The 21,126-nt window shown below is 41.6% G+C and overlaps 2 protein-coding genes across 3 annotated transcripts in view; one reads left to right on the top strand and one right to left on the bottom strand.

Annotated features, from left to right (window-relative positions):
• Nucleotides 1-1,918: 1,918 nt before the first annotated feature.
• Nucleotides 1,919-17,671, top strand: ptpn23a (protein tyrosine phosphatase, non-receptor type 23, a). Its single transcript, XM_017428622.3, has 24 exons — nucleotides 1,919-2,139; nucleotides 4,381-4,455; nucleotides 5,516-5,643; nucleotides 5,876-5,952; nucleotides 6,880-6,929; nucleotides 7,017-7,148; nucleotides 7,217-7,297; nucleotides 7,382-7,513; nucleotides 7,627-7,674; nucleotides 7,910-7,966; nucleotides 8,071-8,129; nucleotides 8,237-8,316; nucleotides 8,999-9,113; nucleotides 9,211-9,276; nucleotides 9,389-9,534; nucleotides 9,951-10,238; nucleotides 10,718-10,872; nucleotides 11,009-11,340; nucleotides 11,505-13,950; nucleotides 14,041-14,225; nucleotides 14,307-14,411; nucleotides 14,618-14,756; nucleotides 15,072-15,185; nucleotides 15,821-17,671. The coding sequence occupies exons 1-24, from the start codon at nucleotides 2,056-2,058 to the stop codon at nucleotides 16,400-16,402; spliced, it is 5,676 nt and encodes a 1,891-aa protein (XP_017284111.1). The 5' UTR covers nucleotides 1,919-2,055; the 3' UTR covers nucleotides 16,403-17,671.
• The window catches only part of LOC108243290 (SREBF chaperone), a 28,582-nt gene continuing 24,541 nt past the window's right edge, over nucleotides 17,086-21,126 (bottom strand). For both annotated transcript variants that reach the window (XM_025008689.2, XM_017428623.3), the window contains exon 23: nucleotides 17,086-20,900. In XM_025008689.2, coding sequence (XP_024864457.1) covers nucleotides 20,655-20,900 — 246 coding nt within the window. In that variant the 3' untranslated portion in view covers nucleotides 17,086-20,654. The remainder of the gene's footprint in view (nucleotides 20,901-21,126) is intronic.

The raw sequence follows: 21,126 nt of genomic DNA, 5'->3' as shown, positions 1-21,126 counted from the left end.
TGCTTCTCATTGAATCACAGCTTCCTCGAGCAGATCTTCAGAGTTTTGCTTAACTTTCCCAAGTAGGATCAGTGAAGTGCCCATTGGGAGGTTTTATCAGTCCATTTATTCTGTTAGAGGAGTGTTTGTGTGGAAACCTGACTGCAATTCATCTCTTAGTAATATTTTGTTGAATTGCGCTCTAAACCTCTGAGAAGCTACAGTATCTGCAGTAATTTATGTCGTCTCTCTTATATAACACCCTCCACGACTCGGAATGTGCTTTAACGCTGAGCTCACATCGTGTCAGATTATCGATGAACACGATCTGCAGGCTGAGAAGAACTTCTCTCATTAGTTTGGGCGCAGCAGATGATGCAGGTGTTTGTGACAAACAGTACTTAGAAGATCTGCAGCTTTACGTCACACACATCTGCTGGTGTGACAGTTAATCAGCCGCAGCTGACAAGCCTAGATAATAAAATTATCATTTCTCACCACTTTTATTCACTTAGTCATTTTTACTTAGAAAAAAGGGAGACAAATGTATGTCTGTTTATTAATAGCCAGTTGTGAAGTCATGAATCTAAATGAGCTAGAGGTGGGTGCTGAAAAAGGTGAGAGGTTCTATTTTTCAACTTAGTTGGAAATTCAGACATCAAGTGAATGTGGCATTAAACCAGTGGATCCCTTTTTGGCAGATTTTATATATTTGTGCATTTTTAAATGTAACACCTCTTGGATAAATTTAATTATTTACAGCATAATTAATTGTTATGTTGTGATTAAGACACAATCTCTAATAAATATTAAATTACTAGTCAGAGGAAGTGTAAAATTCTACTTTTAACTTTAATTTTTATAGTTTTCATTTTCATAAAGTATTGCATAAAAGTCTACAATACAAAGGAAATCTGAACATTATCATCAGTTATTGATCATATCAGTGTTTTTTATAAAATATATAATTTGGTAATGGTATTTTTCACAATTCGTTTATGAATTTTGATACCCAAATAATGATTAAATGACAAATAAAATCCTGATATTTATAAAATAAAATATATTTAGTGTTCATTTGCATCATCAATTTTTTTTCTACAACCGATTAATGGTTTTCTGTTTTTATGGCACACTTTCTTCTTTCATAATGAATATTGACAAGATTCAAACCACAATGAGAATGAGAGTTTCATGGCAGCAGAAGGTGTTCGTACTGTGTAATATAGATTACATTAGATAAATGAATCCATCAGAACCTGATCCAGTCTGGGAGGAACAACCCTGCTGCAGCTGCAGCTGAAAACACACCAGTGACATCTGCAGACAGGGAAGAGACAAAACAGTCCAGCACGGTGAGACGTTCACCAAATACTGATGGGTTTATAATTTCTCCTTTGTTGTGAATCTGGATTTTTTTTTTTTTTTTGTCCTCCATTAAATTTGAACTTTTTGATATCTTCCTCCAGCGTTGGGAGACTTTAAATTTCAAATTCTTTAGTGCAGAAACCTTAAGTCAGTAATTAATGAGATAATATGGAGAGCATTAACTATTAGGTGTTTAGATTGTCAATCCATTATATTAAAAATTCAAAGCCTGTGTCACTAAAATTACATTTTTTGTATTATTGATTCTTTAAATCGTCCATCCATCCATCCATCCATCCATCCATCCATCTTCTTTACTCACTTCAATCAATTTTACGACAGGATTTTTTCTTATTGAAAGAGTAAAAGGCTGACTGTTTAAAAGGGAGAAAAACAATCAACAAAATGAATATTAAATGGTTAATTTTCTTGCAGTGACACGTAAAAAATAAATAAATCATAAAAACTAGATCTTTCTCTGGTTTTATTGTGGGTTTAACTAGCCTACATTTCCCAGAAGCCCTCGCGACGCGTATTTGAGGCCTACGTCACGTACGTTCCCAGTTTCCGGTTGAAGTGTAAATGGATACATGACACAGTTGTTTGGGGGTGGAAAGCGAGCTTCAGCTAAACCCGATAAGGTCCAAATAATCTCTGCTGGGATTCTGACATCGAACCGGCTGACTGTGTCGTTCAGAGTCGGCCGCGATGGAGGCGGTCCCCCGGATGCCGATGATCTGGCTGGATCTGAAAGAGGCTGGGGAGTTCCAGTTCAGCCCGTCCGTCAGGCAGGTGAGCTGGGTGGGGAAACGGAGCAACAGGGCTGAGGAGGTCCAAAGTCAATATAAGACTGAGCGCTGTAACCGAGGAGAGGCGCAGATCGGGCCAGGAAACGTCTGTCCCTCCGTGTCGAGATGAGAATTTTCCAGAAGGTGTGTTTTGGCCGAGCTAGCTGTGGTGCCCCCAGCTCCGCCTTTTGTTTGCTAACGTTAGCCTGCTGCTCGCTCACAACAAACTATCAGAGGCTAACAGGAGAAATAACTCCGCCGGGAGTTAACAACTGTGCTCTCAGCGTTAAAGACAAAAATAGACACAGGTGACAAAACGACTTGTGTTCCTGTTGGCCCAGACTCCCTGCCAACAGGAAAAAAAAGAGAAAACGGTGATCTCATCGTCACATGAACCTGGAGGAGTTACAAGATAAGAGGAGTTCTCAAACCAGCAGGCTGAAAAACCGACTTCTTTAGTCTTTAATCATGTAGTTTAACAGCTGACATTAAAGCTGGTGCTCAGTTATTAACTGTTAAACGGTGTGTTTTAAAGATATCCTACTTAGAAACAACAGAAATAATCATAAATGCAAATCAAGTTAATAAAATAAACTAGCATAAAACTAAATTGTCGGAAGAGGTTTTAGTTAAAACACGTTTTAGTTAAAAGAGCCTAAGGTGCATTTTCAAAAGATATCAACATCATGTGTCTAGGTTAATAATTAGTTTTAAAAGTAAAATATTTGGGATAAATAAAGTTCTGAATTCCCATTAAATTATGTGAAAAGTTGTCACAAACATGGTCAAATTTCTACGATGTTTGTAGATGTTGCTGTGAAAGTAAATGTTTTTACGGCTTTCCTAGTGGTTAGATTAATAACAACTGTTAATAAACCTTTGTTCGCCCCAAAGACTGAGTTTGTTACTGCAAGAAAATATATATATCTGCATGACCTTTTTGACATTTTTACTGTTGAGGGGAAAAAAGGCACTTGGTGACAAATCTAATCTGTTGATTTTTTTAGTATTTAAGTAGTTGAAAACCTGAGCTAACAGTTTATTAGGTTGTCGAAAACATCCCTTCACATCTTCAAGGAAATCAAGCAGTTTTTTGTTGGAGAAATAGTTTAAAATTATTCTCTCTCTCAAACAGGAAGTAAACAACTAGATGACAAATAAATTCTGTGTATTTTTTCCTACATGGGATCATTAGAGGCTCCTATTATTTCAACCTGCTAACTAAGATAACCAGTTGTTTTAGGAGATGGGCCAGGTAGGAAGATCAGACTAACACCTTAAAAACAGAGAACTATGCTCTTTGTTTCTAAAGTTGGTTATTTTTTTTTACAAATAACTTGTTGTTGGAGTTGTTGGCGTCTTTAAAAACAGCAGGTCAGATTGATAACTATAGAGAAATACAAATTGTGCAAAAGCTGAATCAAACAATGCAAACAATAGCTTCAAACTGTGCACAGAAGACTTAAAGTTTACAAATATGAATTTAAATGTGCAAAATGCAACAACATATGCAGCATTTATTCCAATCAGAGGCGACGGATGTGCTGTACGGTGTAGTGACCCGCGGGAGGAAAGATTTCCTGCTTGCACCTTGAGTTAAACTGTTAATGTCAATAAATCTCAGCAGCAAATAGGAGCACGGAGTGAGTCGGGAATAATGATGGAAATAAAACCTTTTTATTATCTTGTGCTGTAATGTTTTGCTTTTATTAAAATGCCCTTGACCGTCCAGCTCCAAATGCTGCATTTCACGCTGGAACGAGTCAAACATCAATTGTTTAAAATGTCAAAATACCTTTTCTGTATGCAGAACAAAGGACACTTTGTTTTTATGTGAGAACGCGTCTGTTTTGTTGCTGTGTCATCGCACGTCTTCCCTCTGGCCCTGTGACCTTTCTGCTTCCACAATTTCATTAGGACCTGAGTGAAACGGTGCAGTAAAAAATAACAAAACAAAAACAAGTAAATCTGCTGGGCTGTTTACCTCCCGACCTGCCATTAAGTAGCTTACTGCCTAATACATCTTGTTGGGACGGTGAATGTCCTGGCAAAGCATCATGGGAGAGAGCTTTGAGAACAGGCTTTTTATGAAAACAAATGATTAGCATTACAGCTAATTGGCTAACATACTTGAGGTAATTCTTTTAAAAAACTCATCAATTTTTCTGAATATTCTGTAATGTTAAAAACTGAAGACCTAAAATAAAGTCAGCACATTTATACGCCTTCATTTCTTTGACTCTAGTTCATCTTGAAGAACTACGGAGAGAACCCGGACGCCTACAACGAACAGCTGAAGAAGCTGGAGACTCTGCGGCAGGTGGGTAGGACTTACAGCTTCTGCAGAGCAGAAATCTGACTGGAGGGACATTTTATAGTTGCTCAGGAGTGTTTCAAAACTCCTCGTCGACCTTGAGCTTGTTTGATTAGGTGTACAACTGTGGCACGGGTTAGCTAACAAACAAATACGGCTGCCATTAGCACAAAATCTGCTTTAAACAAAGTGGTAGTTTGACCCAGACGCCACTCATGCTGATGCCTGCAATGTGTCAGTTTTCTGTCTCTAGTTCCAGTTATTTAAGTTTGACAGTCTGCCAGAGTTGAGGCTTTATTTTGTAGGTTTGTTTTGCTGTTTTAAAGCTACAAATGTCAGTTTATTCAAATCTACACCTTTATTAGTCTTTGACGCTGCACTCGGAGAGGAAACCTTGTGCACATTGAGCTGAAGTGTGTGTGTGTGTGTGTAGGTGTGTGTGTGCTCAGAACATTCTCATCATCCAGTTTTTTAGATTTCTTGCATTCTTCTGAATGATGTGGAAATGCTTCCTGTCTGGTTTTCATGCATTTAGCACCTTCTTGTCTGTTTTATTTGCTCTGTTTGATGACAGTGCATAATAAACAATACATTGATATATGGAGTGTATAAATGTTGTAGGCCATCTGTGTTTTTATTTTTCATAAATCAAGCAGTTATTAATTTATGAAGAAAATGTGGACAAACAGTTGCCCATCATGACAAGTTGGTTTGACCTGAAAACAGGCATTTAAAAAGTTTCTGCAGTGTTTTTTTATTTACAGATTGCATATTTCCACAGTGTAACAGATGAATATGTCCTTTGTTTGTTGGACATCTCATCCATCCCTCTTCTGGTCTAAGTTATAAATCAAGTCAGAACTGACACGCCTAAAAATGGGCTTTGTTAGAAAAAAATCATCAAGAAAACGATCAATTACAGATCGTCATCATTAAGGCCGGGAGATATATGATGCAATGCTGAATTACATCAGCGTCTTCCCCGATGTCGTGATTTTGTAGCCGTAAAGGTTAAGAACATCTGATGTAACCCAGCAGAAACGGGTCGATTGTGTCTGTTTTGCAGAGCGCTGTGAACGTGACGAGGGATTTTGAGGGATGCAGCACCCTAAGGAAATACTTTGGCCAGCTGCATTATCTCCAGAGCCGAGTGCCCATGGGACCAGGCCAGGAGGCTGCCGTTCCCATCTCATGGTAGGAGCAGCATGCAAAAAAACCCATTCACACAGCCTCATCACTCTGCAGAATTAAAGCAGTCTGGAGCTTTTTGCAGCGACTTGTTGCACTTCTAAATATCTGGTCAGACAAGACAACAGAGATGTTTTATGATTTAAACCATATTTTGAAGCTGAGTAATTTATAATGAGTGATACTGTTCACATTTGACCTTTTTATTCTTACTAAGTTGCCTTTAAATTTCCTCCAGGACTGAAATTTTCTCTGGAAAAACGGTCACCCACGATGACATCAGTTATGAGCAAGCATGCACCCTCTACAACCTCGGTGAGTGAGATCCCAAACAGGAATTTATAGCTTTAAAGCCCAGAAGACTTTATAAAAAGTTAAAGTTATTAATGTGAACAAATATCAGGAGCGTTTTGAATCTGCTGACATGTACATTTAAAAGCGATAAATGTAAAAGTTATGTTTTTACATTTTTTTTTCATCATTTCAGATTTCCAGACGTACAATTATAAAAGTTCTTATGAACCTCATTTTTCTTTTTAATAAAATTGTTTTCTTTAGGCTCTTCATATTTTAAAAAGTCTGTAGGTGTAATGAGCAGTCTCCTATTAAATTAATGTTTAAATGTATATATTTATTATTATTATTGCACAAACTGTAGAGACTTTGCTGTAACATTTATACTCCTAATGTACGTTTTCATTCATTTGTTTCAGTTATGATATATTTTGATCTAAATTAAGACTACTGGTGCTGTTTAGCTCTGTTTTCTGTCTGTCCTACCCATAATGCATTACTTTGTAAACAAGATGGAGTTTCTTTGTTATTATAGAAAAAAAGACATCTTGAATTTTTAAAATATTTCCAGTATTTAATGCCAGTTTTAATGTAATAAACCATGCAAGTCACATTAATCAGGGATTCATTCAGGCCCGTTGATTTATTACAGACCTGATTATAGCCTTAAGGAAAAATGAAAACATTTAATTTAAAGCTCTGAGTAATCTTTTTTAACAACCTTTAACAAATACAGTCGTGTGAAGTTTGAACATATTTATCTCAAAAATTAAATCTGTCATTTAGTATTGATTTTTTTGTGCTTATTATAATAAAAAAGGGCATCTTGATGGCTCAAAAAGCAGACAGAACCGATCCTTCTTGTAGTAACAACTACAGAGCAACTTACTGAGCGCGCCCAGCAGGAGCTTTAATAATTTCTCAAACCTGTTTGTGAAATCTCTGTAGGAGCCCTGCACTCCATGTTGGGAGCCATGGACAACAGGGTGTCTGAGGAGGTACGGCACACATGCAGTCACACAACAATAATTGTGTTTGCATTTACACACACACACACAGTCTGACAGACTCTGCTCTGCTTCCAGGGAATGAAGGTGTCGTGCACTCACTTCCAGTGCTCAGCTGGGGCGTTCTCCTACCTGAGAGACCACTTCAGCCACAACTTCAGCGTGGACATGAGCCACCAGATTCTTAATCTCAACATCAACCTTATGCTGGTAGGTGTAACATAACACATCCAGCTAAATACACCGAAAAGTCTTATTAACCTGTGTTTGTCTCCCAGGGCCAGGCTCAGGAGTGCCTGCTGGAGAAGTCCATGCTGGATAACCGGAAGAGTTTTCTGGTTGCCCGCATCAGTGCTCAGGTTTATATTTTATTAATAAATATACATTTAACTGTACGGCAGTGATCGTTAATGAGGCTGATGAGTGTGGCTGTGGTGCTGCAGGTGGTGGATTATTATAAAGAGGCCTGCAGGGCTCTGGAGAACTCTGAGACGGCCTCAATGCTGGGAAAGATCCAAAAAGACTGGAAGAAACTGGTTCAGATGAAGATCTACTACTTTGCTGCTATCGCACATGTGAGTATTAGGAGCGAGTTTTCTTTGCATGTGTAACTCTGTACGTTTGTGTACTTGTATTTCAAATGTTAGCTGAGCAAAATGTTTCAGACCTATTTGTTTTCCCTTAACAGCTTCACATGGGAAAACAGGCAGAGGAGCAGCAGAAGTATGGAGAACGGGTAAAAGCAGATTTTAGAGTCATTTTATTTTCAGGAATTATCAACACTCACTTTAGTTTTCAGATAATGAATAATTACCAAAAGGGATAAATGTTCATCCATTATTATTTGTAATATAGATCAGAAGCCTTGTGAAATTGCTAAATGTCTTTTTCTTTAATTTTAAACACCATTTTTATAACGGTAAATGGATGGACGGATCATTTAAATGACAGAAATATTCTGTCTCCCACAGTTGGCCTATCTGCAGAGCTCTTTGGACAAACTCGGTGAAGCTATCAAGCTAGCTAAGGTAAAACACTTCTCACCCATTCTGGTGGCTCACCGCAGCTCGTCTGCAAGTTTTTGTTTTCTCCGTTTCCCAAACTGAACTTTGTTTTGTCCTGGTCCAACCAGGGTCAACCTGACAGCGTGCAGGAGGCCTTGAGATTCACCATGGATGTTATCGGTGGAAAGTAAGAGAGCATATGCATGTTGTTTCTCTGGAGTTTTTATTTTTATTTTTTTTGATAAAACTATAGATATATGTGAGATTATATTTTAAATTTCTTTCAACCTTAAGGTTTAATTCTGCCAAAAAGGACAACGACTTCATTTATCACGAGACGGTTCCCACTCTGGAGACTCTCGCCTCAGTCAAAGGTAACAGAAGAGTTCAGAGTTTTGCATTTCTTTTAAATGTATTTTGAATATCCGCATGCCTTGTGGGATGAATAGAAGGCTTTGTGTTGTGTGTGTGTGTGTGTGACTCAACTAACATTAAAATCCTGCACATTTATATTCTTTTACTGATACAGATGGTTTCTTTCTTGATCCGGCAGTGATCTGCTTCACGTCTATCTTTGGCTGTAGAGTTAAAAGGTTTAGCAAGTTCTGAATGAGTTTTTATAAAATTATATATCTGTCCTCAGCAGCTACTTATAGCCTAAATTGATATATTTATGTAACAGTCCTCATTTCAAACATATTCAGTATAATCCAGCAGAAAACAGGAAAAAAAAATCTTCTAAAATTCACCCTTTTAGAAGCAGGAAACAGTGAATTTTTCCTTTTTTAAACTGTTTAAAAACAAATGTATTGCTACAGTCAGCTAGCACTTCTGTGTAATTCTTTTAGCACTTTGGATAAATTTGTTTCTGATATTATTGAGCTGCTTAGTTCCAAATTCTCAGGTCAAACTAAATCTGTGTGCAGTTTATTAAATACAAGATGTTTAGTTTGCATGCATTACATTTTAAGGTCTCCTGTTTTTGATTTGGTTTATTTTTTAAGCTCAAAGTCAAGTTGTTTCTGTGTCAGTAAAGCCTTTTTGTGCCTTTTGTAGGTGCTCCGCTGGTGAAAGCTCTGCCCGTCAATCCCACCGACCCCAGCGTCACGGGACCGGACCTTTTTGCAAAGCTGGTGCCCATGGCTGCCCACGAAGCCTCTTCTCTGTACAGGTGAGCTCCGTCAGTGGAGGATTAAAATAATGTGAAACAGAAGGGTCAGTGAGCTTTTCCTGCATTTGGAAACTTTAATCCCGTCTGTTTGTTCCAGTGAGGAGAAGGCCAAGCTGCTCAGAGATGTCATGGCCAAAATCGACAGCAAGAACGAAACTCTGGAGTGAGTTCACGCATGAGTGTTTAGAATCTCCACACATCGTGGTCTGTGCTTACTGTATATAAGGCAGTTCTGTGTTTGATCGTCATGTGACTGGTTTCACCTCCTCCTGCAGGCAGTTTATGGACTCTTTGGGCTTGGAGCCAGAGTCTGTTGACAACCTGGACATGTACAACCACATACCGCCGGTTCTGATGGAGAAGTGTGCCGCGCTCAGCGTCCGGCCCGACACCGTCAAGAGCCTAATTCAGTCGATGCAGGGTCCGTAGTTTTATTATAGGTGGAAATTAAAGTTGGAGAATAAAATGTAACTCTAAATTCTTATTTACAACAACAGTGTTGGTAAACTCATGCCTTTGTTTGGGCATAAAATAAATGCCATCTCCTAGATGACTGAGAAGCTACACCAGCATTATGGCATAAATATTTAAGATTCAATAATATAAATGCCTCCTTGACAGTTTTGAGAATTATTTCTCTAACTATAATGTCTCGTTATTACTTCATGAATGGTATCCTTTTTTTAACTGGCATTAAATTTAAAGCATGTTTAATATTTGAGGATTTCTCAGAATCTGCACTGAGTCTGTGGAAGAAGTAATCCTAAGACCGTCTCAGAGTTTGTTCTGTACTCATGTAATGTTCCTGTATAAACTTCAGATTCTTGTTTCTTGCAGTTCTCTCAGGAGTCTTCACTGACGTGGAGTCTTCACTGAAGGAGATCCGAGACGTCCTGGAGGCGGACGAAGCTGCCGAGCGGGCTTGTGGCCCCGCTGCAGCGCCGGGCCAGGCTCTGGCTGAGATCCGCAGGGACCTGGAGAAGTACATCGAGGTCCACGAGAAGGCCAGTTTTACCAACACTGAGCTCCACAGGGCTATGAACCTTCACATCAGCAACCTGCGCCTGCTTGGGGGGCCACTGGAAACTCTGAGAGAGGCCCTGCCACGGCCCCAGCTTAGTGAAGGTGGGTTTGAATGTATCTGAACCAGCATTATTTGTTTTAAATTTGAAAGGGATGATGGTTTTCAAGTATGATATAAGTTTTAAAAAAAAAACAACAAATTTCTGCTAATAAGAGGCTGAGAAAGTTTTATTATTTTCATTCTTACTAATTCAAACGTTTGTTTCTTTTTCTTTATGATTGTCAAAAAAAAACTCTGGTTTATTTCACCATAGCTCAAAGGGTGCTGTCAGATTGTCAGACTAAAGCATCTGTTTTTGTTTAAAATTGTTGATTATCTCAATAGTTTTAGTTTCCATTTAGAATTAATGCTGAATGAAAGCGCAGGAAATGATGTGTTTTTATGGGACAACCACTTCCTGCTACAGTCTGTGGTGATGTGTGAAGCCAACAGTGGGACTGCAGTGATTCTGATAAAACGTAAACACTTCAGACTCTGAATGTAATTTTAATGTAACGTGTGTGTGTGTGTGTGTTCGCAGAGGAAATGGCAGGACTGCAGCGTATGAAGCGGATCCTGGGAAAAGTTCAGGAGATGAGGGAACAGAGAAGCTCTTTGGAAAAACAGATCCGTGATCTCATCCAGCAGGACGACATCACTTCTACTCTCGTCACCACAGAAAGAGCAGATATGAAGGTACAACTTCATTTTTCTTAAGCGCTAATGAAAGAAAATGTGAACTAAACAGATTTTAGATTTTAAGAAAAACATGTCAGTCTTGAAAATAATTTGCTTCATATTTATTTAAGATATTTAACTCATGTCTTTCCAGCGTATATTTGAAGAGCAGCTGAAGAAATATGAGCAAGTGAAGGTCTATATTGACCAGAACCTTACAGCACAGGAGAACATCTTAAAGGCCCTGACCGAGGCGAACGTTCAGTATGCTTCTGTACGGAAGGGCCTGAACCAGACCGAGCAGCAGTGGAACACTACAGTACAAGGACTGGTGGGTTCTTATGAAGCCTACGAAGACCTGATGAAGAAATCACAGGAAGGAAAAGAGTTCTATGACGACCTGGAGACCAAAGCATCACGTCTGCTGGAGAGAGCGAAGACCCTGTGCCAGACCAGGGCGGAGGAGAGGAAGCCCATGCTGGAAAAGTAAGAATACATTTGAACATTGAGGTTTTGTTTTGGGATTTTGCAACAAACCCGTGTCTGAAGACATCATCAATACTTAAAATGTGATTTGCTTTGTTGTTTTTTTTTTTAAATGTTCATTTAAATTTGATCCAGCTGACTCTTAAAATCTGCCTTTTATGCAGAGAGAACCAGAATAAACCCCCGGCGCGGCCTACAGCAGCTAAACCCTCCCTGAAGCCGAGGGTTTCTGATGTCGACTCTTCCAGCGTAGAAGATCCAGAGTTGGCTCAGCTTAGTGCAGCCATCTTGGCCTTAGGAGGTGACCTGCCTGAAGACCTCCGCAGTCTCCCACCTGATATTCCCTCCCTCCCTGCTGGTCGTCTGCCCGGTCCGGAAGCCTTCATGCCTCCTGGAGCTAAACTTGGTGGCAGCTCCTCGCTGCCTTGGCCTGGGGCTCCGGCTGCTGCTCTTCCTCACTTTCCTGCCAACCTGCCGCCTCCAGAGCTCCTAGCAAGGATTGCTCAGTTTCCTACTCCAGGGCCTGGAGCAACACAGGGACCCCTGCCGCACATGCCCCACCCTCACATGACTCCACAGAGGCCTCCACAAATGCCCCCCCAGCCAGTTGTCTCTGGTTATCGGCCACCCCCTCCTCAAGCTCCCCAACCAGGCCTTGTTGCCCCTGTCCCAGTCCGCCCCTCGACCACAACTGTGGACAGCATTCAGGCTCCTATTGCTAGCTACACCCCCTCACCGCACCGCCCTGCCCCACCTGCAGCCTCAGCTGGTTACACAGTACCACAGATTGGACCATACCCTCACATGATGCCACAACCAGGAGCTCCCATTCAAAGCCGAGGCCAGACTCCTGCATCCCAACCACAGCAGCGGACACTTCCACAGCAGTACCCCCAGCCCATGGGCCAACCTCTCCCTCAGGGGTACCAGCCTGGACCAAGGCTCCCCGGTCCTCCTGTTCAGCCCCAACAAGTTTACTCTCATGGATATATTCCCCCTCAGCCTGGTGTTCCTCCTCAGTACCAGCAAGCATTTCCCGGTCAGCTTCAGCCACATCAACAGAATGGTTTCCCCCCACAGTCTCAGATTCCACAAGGCTACCAGACTCCACAGAACTTTGTGCCTCACCAGCCCCCTCACTTGATGCCAGGCTCCATGCCAAGGCCACCCCAAACTGCACATCCACCAACACCTGCATCTTCTCAACCAGGGCCCCCCGTTTCTACTCCATATTTGCCCTATCCCAGCCAACAGATGCCCCCTCGACTCCCCCACCAACAGATGGTGCCACAGCAGCATCAAACCCCAATCAATCCAAGTGCCCAGCAAATTCTGCCTCACAGACAAATGCAAATGCCAGGTGCTCACAGAGCACAGCTGCCCCCTACAAGTCAGACGATGCCTCCAGTGTCACTTAACTACATTCCTCCACCGAGCCAGCCCACCCGTCCTCCCATGCACCCTCAGATGCCCCCTGGCTCACAGACTCACATGGTTTCTGGTCCTCAGGCCCACCTGCCCAGGGGGCTTGTGCCTCAAATGCCTCAGAGTGCAATACCTGCACAGCATCAACCCATACCTGGCAAACCCCCCATACCAAATATCCCACAGCAGTCTCACCTTGCTGGGGGGGTATGTTACCCTGGTGGAGCTCCAGTGCTGCCTCAACAGCCTTTGGCCCCCCAGCCAGCAGCTTCTCTTCCTATGACCCATTCACAACCTTCTACTATGTATCCTTCTGCTCTAGGGTCTAACGTACCTCCAGGTACCCCCCAACAACCCAGTGCTGTGGGCCCGCTTACCCCCCCTGCCCCCCACATGATTCAGCCCTCTCCTGGAGGCCCTGCAGCAGTACAACCAACCAACACTATCCCCCCCTCTCCGTCCCCATCTCCTGGTCCTGCTTCTTTAGGTTTGAATCCCCAGCAGAGGCCCACACCAGCCCCCACCCCTGGAAGCTCAGCCCCACCCACTCTTCCCTCTCCCTCTGCTGTTTCTCCCTCAACGTCGCTGTTTCAACGGGAGAACTCGAGCACAGATGATCTCCTGTCCTCCAGTCCAGAGAGCCAACCCGGAGGCACCAAGGCCCCCACAAACGTCCTCCAACCCACCAAAGCCGACCCTCAGGATGGAGAGCGCCGGAGGAAGAACTCCCAAGGAGTTCTCCTGATCCACGGTGATCCATACCAAGCTCCAGAATGTGTCGCTCGTCTTCACGGTGAACTAGAACGTTACAGAGCCCAAGTAGATGCCCTGGAGCACCCCTCAGAAAGTGAGGGGGGGCTGTCAGTGCTGGATGCCCGCTTTAAAGAGCTGCAGGACCAACAAGAGAAGGATGCCCGCCAGCTCTCTATAGCTATTGCCCGTTGCTACACCATGAAGAACCGCCACCAGGACGTCATGCCTTACGACTTCAACCGTGTGGTGCTGCAGTCAGGGAAAGATGACTACATCAATGCTAGCTATGTGGAGGACTTGTCACCATACTGCCCTCGCCTTATTGCCACACAGGCGCCGCTCACCGGCACAGCAGCAGACTTCTGGCTGATGGTGTACGAGCAGAAGGTGTCGTTGATAGTCATGCTCGTTTCAGAGCAGGAGCTGGAGAAGGTAAAAAGTTTGATCCCAAAAAGGCACCGTTGTCATTGTAATTTTATTTAATTTTCTTAAGTGTTGTCGTCTGTGTCTGATGCCTCCCAGGGAAAAGTTCTGCGATACTTCCCAACAGAGCGCGGTCAGCAGCTCTCTCAGGGACCAATCACACTCAGCCTAACCACACAGAAGATAACACCGACACACGTGGAGCACATGATCAGTCTGCAGTACCGCGACCAAAGCCTGAAGCGCACCGTCGTTCACCTCCAGTTTACTTCCTGGCCAGAGCTGTAGGTCGCCTGTTTTTATGAAATCACAAAACCATTTTTTTGTGTTTCGTTCTGAATTTTTCTTTTTTTCTGTTTCATCAGGGGTCTTCCTGACAGCAAGAGCAACCTGCTGCGATTTATCCAGGAGGTTCATGGACACTACCTCCACCAGAGGCCCTTACACACACCTGTTGTGGTTCACTGCAGGTGAGTGCATTTATGGAATTCCATCAAATTATAGTTATTATCTGTTTTTTCCAGAACAAAGACTGTAGGCAAATAATTACGCCTTGTTTACTTCTGGTTCATGCCTTTGATTATTACAGGAAGTAAAAAGGATTTATTTCTTTTTATGCTAGCACTGTAGTTGTCAGACCGGTGTTGCTCACCAGCCTGTGTACTTTCTGCCTCAGCTCTGGAGTTGGACGCACCGGCGCCTTCTGTCTGCTCTATGCAGCCCTGCAGGAGCTGGAGGCAGGAAACGGCATCCCGGACCTTCCACTGCTGGTGAAGAAAATGAGACAACAGAGAAAGAACATGCTGCAGGAGAAGGTCAGATACACACTGATGTCTCAAGTTGGGTTTGGATTTGATTTAGGCAGAAGAAGTAAAAAAAAAAAACCTGTAGATTTAGCTTTTTTTTTAATTTCCTGGATGTTTGTGTTCCTGTTGTGTTTGACATGTTATTACTTATTGCCTAAATTGACTGCTGTGTACCAAAAAATAATACCAATAATAAAGATACACGGTTAACACTTGATTATACATGAAAAAAATGCTAAATGAATTTTGAAGAACACTAAACCTTTTCATGAGTAGATTTTAGGACATGACAAGTTTTAATAAAAGTTATTTCTGTGTCTCCAGCTCCACCTGAAGTTCTGCTATGAGGCCGTGTTGAAGCACGCTGAGCAGGTCCTTCAGCGCCACGGCATCACCACTGCCACCTACAGCAAGAACACCAACTCTGCAGCCACTAAGGTTAGACTTTCAGCTGCATCAACATTCAGGCCGTAAACTGGAGTTTAAGAACGTCTCTGCCCTCAGGGTGTTGTTATGAATGTTTTGCCTCTTCTAGATACGTTATTAATTTGTTCACAAGATTCTAAATTGGACTTTGAAAAAGAAAAAGACTATACCTAACAATAAAAAGTTAAAGGTGTTAAACAGTCAGTTTTAATAAAATAAAGCAAAGTGTTTATATTTTCTTTCTTATTGACTTCATTAAATTTTTCTAGATTGTCAGAAATTGCACAAACTATTTATTAACTGAATGATTGTTTTTCTGAGCCTCACAGAAAACATCCATTTACTTCCCCTTCATTGTGACTTTATAAAGACAAAAAAGAAAAAGAAGTATTTGCATTATATCTTAATTAGTGTTAATTTGAATACCCAGACCTCTTTTTTTAACACCACACTAATTCTTTTTATTTGACCTTGATGTTGTATCTTCTCACATTTTGTGCCTCTGAATGTTTCAAAGGAATTCTGCCAGTTTTGGTCAGAAGAGGTACTCATTTTATTATCAGTAGATCAGCCGCAGTAGTAGCTGGATCCATCTTCTCTTTAGGATGTATTTTAATATTTCTCTCCTGACTGAACTTCCTCTGCAGCCTTACTCGAGACAAGAGTCCCAGCAGGACATCGTCCTCGGAGGGGACATGCCCATCAGCTCCATTCAGGCCACCATTGCCAAGCTGAGCATCCGGCCACCGAGCGCCACAGACCCTGCGATGGAGGCTGGCGCCCCGTGTGGCCTGGAGGAGCAGGTTGGGACCATCTTACCGAGCCTCGACCCGATGGGCGACCTGCAGGTGTTCCAGGACCCCTGCCCTCCTACAGACTCCCAGCCTCCGTCCTCCTTCAGCCCACCTCTCACCTCACCTGCACACTCTCCTCCACCACCCAACGGCCTTGATGGCTTCTCCCCATTTACTCCACCTGCTCCAGAGGCTGCACCCTGCATCAGCCCACCTCCTACTGCCACGGCACCGTCTGCTTCATCCCTGGACCTCCTGGCCTCTCTGACGCCCGAGGCCTTCTCCTTGGAAGGAGGAGGTCGAGGGAAGCAGCGTGTGACCAAGCAGAGCTTTCTGCAGCCAGCAGAGGGACAGGGGCTCCACTCCACCCAAGGTGACGATGGCAACGACCCGCTCAGCAGCCTGGACCCCCTTTGGAGCCTCAGCAAGCACTGAGACAAATCCACAGGTCGCTGCCTTCTCTCTTTTTGCCACCAGGTGTCAGTAAAGACCTGTAGCTTTTTCTAACCCTAGAAATTCTGGAGAGCTTTGGAGACACTTTAATGGTGATTACCAAGATGTGCCTATTGGCCAACGGTGACGGTGGAATCTCTGAAACAGGAACACAAAACACCATTTTTCTTTTTTTTTTAAACACAGGTGGCTTCTGGGACCACATCACTATGCACTTGTCTCTATCCCCTCATTTCCTCACTCTTTGCTGCTTTTCCTTTCTTTGTATGTTTTGGGTAGACGTGCACTTCAAACCCCCCTCAAAAAGAAAAAGTCCAAGTATGCACTCCATTTTCACGAACCCTGTCTGACATGAGCAGGAAAGCATCTCAGAACTGTGATGACGTTTAGCTGCGTTGATTTAATGACTGGATGAATTGATGTTTGATGCTTTAGGGAGTCATTCTTAAGAACAGGACATCCAAGTCTGTGCGTAAAGATAAGTCATTGTAATACAGAATAGCACACAAATCAGCATGTTTTTAAGGTTGATTTAATTTTCTTTCTCTGTAATACTGTAAATATATTAAATGAAGTAAGGCTGTTCCTAAAATTGTTCCTCTAGCAAAGAATCACTAATCATACTTCACTGTAAAAATACTGAATAAATCCAGTAAACAGAAAGCTGCTGTTGTATCAAAGCTTCTTTATTTGAAAATTAGTACAAAGTTTTTGTTACAAAATGGTAAATAAGTTACCTCTGTTATGTTAGCCTGCAGAGAAAAGGAGGGGATCAAGTTTAGTTTCAGTTCAGACAACAGTCTAAATGAAATGATTCACACTGGGTTCTGCTGTTTGTGGTGATGATGCCGTTACAGGAAGTGTTTCCTCCTCTGCTCAGAGGACACACAGATATGGAGACAGAATGCAACAACGAGCAGGTTTTCTTTAAATTAGGCAAAAACATCATGACCTGAAGAAGTGCTGCTAAATATGTTTTTTAAAACAATCCAAAACATTCATAATACGCTAAAACTGAACTGAAACCGTCACACCAACCCTCCTTTTAGGAAACATTTTGGAAAAATACATCTGTTGACTTTCATTTTTCTCTTGACATTATAACCTTTGAAAACAAGCAGATCACTGAAGGTGTAATTTATATCTGCACAGGATTCCTGTGAAGAAAAGAACAGATTTCCAGACTTTATTCTGTTTTATAAAGAGAGAATTAAATGCAAATTATGTCATTTGTTGTCTAGTCAGCCAAAAGTTGCCCTAGAAAAAAAAAGAAATGTGAAGGAATCCTGTCAGAAAGTCTTGAACAAACTTATCAGTAACTTTTTCATCTCTGCTCTGGTGGTTGTGTAGTAACTCTAAGAGCAGTAAAATTACTTTTTAATGTTTTTTTAAGTGCAGATATTGTTTTGCCGTGCACCCTGGATATAATCCTTCAGTTATTCACTAAAAAAACAAAAACAAGAGTCAACGTGTATTTCCCTAAATGTCAAAATTAAACTTCAACTCAAATTCACATTTATAGACAACAAAAGTTCTAATAAAAAAAAAAAAAAAACAACTATACAACTCCAATTTCCAACCTGTGACTACGAGACCGAAAACATGAAGGCAGCATCACTGGGCTCTGCGGGACGCAGCTTCAGTGGCTGCTTGCTTGTTCAAACGGAAATAAAGTTAAATTGTCCCAATCTGCAGTAATCCAGTCGCTTGTTAGCTGTATGTAAACATGTTGGCTGCGTCCCAGAGGACCCAGTCCTGCTGACGCTCGTGGTTTCAGATAAATCCACCTCTCCTGTGTGGAAGCTGATGTTAGCAAAAGTGCATTTTAACGTGTGAGCGTATTAATAATCAGAAAGGTGCACTGATGTGATGTGATGCCATTCTGTAGTCGCTGATCTTTCAACATGAGACCCTCTGAGTTGACATTCAGTAAATGCACAAACAGATGATTTGTTTCTTTTTTAAAGATAAAATACATTCCAGATATTCTTGGCGTGGTTTAAGGAAAGTCTGAAATACAGAGGATTACATTCTCCTGAAGTAGAGACTGGACACAAGAAACTGGGATTTAATGTCCCATGTGTTATCAGTGCCTTTATAACCTAATCACTTAATTAATGTTCTGGAATTTGTGTAACAATTTATCCATTCCTGTATTTATCTGGAAATCTTTATAGTGCAGAATCAGATTAGATATAATTTTTAAATTGCAAACAGAATAACTTAAATATTTCTACATATAAAATTTCCTTTAACAAGATCAGAACTGTACAAAAAAAGGAACAAACTGGAGAAGCTGTAAACTCTGATGCTAATTCCTACGCTTGAACAACAATGTGAAAATAGCATTAGAAATATAAAATTTAATTCTGCTGCTTTTGTAGCACAAGGAAGACCTAGACTAGATTCAATGTTTTACCTGATTTTATTGTGATTTGCAGAAATGAGAAAACTAAAATTTAAACAATGAATTATTTGACTTTTTTGCTCAATTTTAAATATTAACCCCAATAAAGTGAAACATAAATGTGGTTTTAAAGTTACTCATTGCAAAGCATGAAATGAAAGGTTATCCTGAACTATATTAAATGGTGCAGAAAGTTTACTCCAGTAGGTTTCCAGATATTCAACTCTGAAATGTGGGTCCACACTCAATGTACACAAAGCATCCTGCTGAATCAAACCTCAGTCAGGAGATTCACCTACATTAGGCTGGCTGCAGTCTGTCAGTAAACAAACAGGATTCAGACAAACAGAATCCTTAAAAAGGTTTAGATGGAACAATAAGAGTGACTCTGCTGCTAAACGTGAAAGAAAAGAGAAAAACAACCGTCGAGAAGAGATCTGAGGGGAAGCAGGGCGGTGTTCAAACGGTAGATTTTATCTGATAACTTCATTCAACAAATCTGAACGTAAATTTGTATCATCATCATCAAACTCGACCTAACTTCAGTCACCTCGGCTGTTTCTGCAGGTGAACAAACGTGGGATTTTATGGACCCATTAACATCAACACATCAAAATAAGATTTTGTGTCTTTATGAATTGGTTTTGACCGATCCTCATGACATTGCAATGAGTAAACTTTAAAGCTTCACAACCAACTGAACTGATATAATTTCTGATTAATTTTTGTATTTTTAGCTTCTAAGGACATTGCAATTTGTTCTATTTTGAAGCCTTTTATTTTCTTAATTTGGAGGAGCTGGGGAACAAGTTCACAAACTAAACTACTAAGTTTTAATCAACAAAGTGACTAAAAATTAACTTTGGTCCAATTTAGTTTACGTTGCTTTTTATTCGGGGGACAATTATTTTAAACTCTGAGATAAAACTGAGTTGCGCCAGTTAAGGTACAGAATGGTTTTAAAAACAAAAAAACATCACAGAAGGGCACATTTTCTGGACAAAGGTGGAAATACAGTAATGCCAGTTAATTCTAACTTGTGCACAGCGACGTCAGTCGTCTAAAACTCAAGCGATTTTGAGAATGGAGGTAGCCTGATAACGGAGTCGCATAAAGGGCCCCCCCCCTCCCGTTCAGCATCAGAGGTCGAGTTCAAACAAACTCCACATGAACTTTCACCCCTCCAGCCCCCAGCTCCAAAAGCAACAAACACTTTCCAGCGAAACAGTAAAAACAGCCAGTTTGAAACGCCCTCCTCCATTTAAATCATTGTTTCCTCTCTGTTTGATATTTACAGTTAAAAGCTGGGATTAGTCATCCAAAAAAAACAACTGTTACTCAAAGATATCACTAATAAATAGTAGATTTTTTACATATAAAAACATCCCCCACTGGAGGTTTACTTTATACAGTAATCAGCAGTTCTCCCTCACACACTTCACTCATCAAGTTTTGTTCTCAGCAGTTTTTTGCCTTAAAAAGAGTCCAAATTATTCAGTTTCCAATCATTCACACACACACACAACTGCTCAGTTACTCCCAACAGGCCTCAGAGCTGTCATGTTAACTGTGGCTGCACTTCACCGTCGAGCCAACAGCACAGTAGGAATATTTATATAATAAAAAACAAGGAGAAAAATTTATTTTCCTCCTGTAGAGGGTGGGGTCACAGTGAGGCCCCACCCGTGTCAGCAGCATCAAGGGCAGAGCCACAAAAAACAAATAAGCTTATATATAGATATATATGTATAAAAAGGGAATTGATAGATCCTCCTTAAGAAAGAAGCAGTCAGCTTTGCTCCCACCGGTGTCGGCTGCTGACCTTCCTCAGTCCAGTTTCTCCAGAACCGACGGCACGTAGACCAGGCTGAGCTCACTGCCGAAGTCGCACACGATGGCGGCGTTGTCGAGCACCAGCAGCTGCCGGACGCCCTGGCCATCGCCGCTCGGGCTCAGGTAGACCGTCTGCAGCAGGTCGCCGAAGTTCAGGTCCCAGAAGGAGACGCAGCCCTGGCCCCCCGTCACCAGCAGAGACTCGGAGATCACTCCCAGACTGGCCCCACAACCCACCTCCTGGTGACGAGAACAGACGTGTTACAGAAATATGTGACCTGAGAGAACACACAGAAACTACCTGCATGAATTTAATGAAACTTAATGAAACACGGCCACACAAAGAAGCCACAATTAGGTTCATCATTTTAAAAATTCTTCAAGTTTTTTTTTAAAATCCCCTCCAAAGTACTTTTGTCATTAAAAAAAAACAAAAATATATAGGAACAAAGCTCCATTTTTCTCG

The sequence above is a fragment of the Kryptolebias marmoratus genome, linkage group LG16, assembly GCF_001649575.2.
Source record: "Kryptolebias marmoratus isolate JLee-2015 linkage group LG16, ASM164957v2, whole genome shotgun sequence".
Classification (NCBI taxonomy): domain Eukaryota; kingdom Metazoa; phylum Chordata; class Actinopteri; order Cyprinodontiformes; family Rivulidae; genus Kryptolebias; species Kryptolebias marmoratus.
The sequence above is the reverse complement of the archived record's forward strand: the minus strand, read 5'-3'. Positions and strand labels throughout refer to the sequence as shown.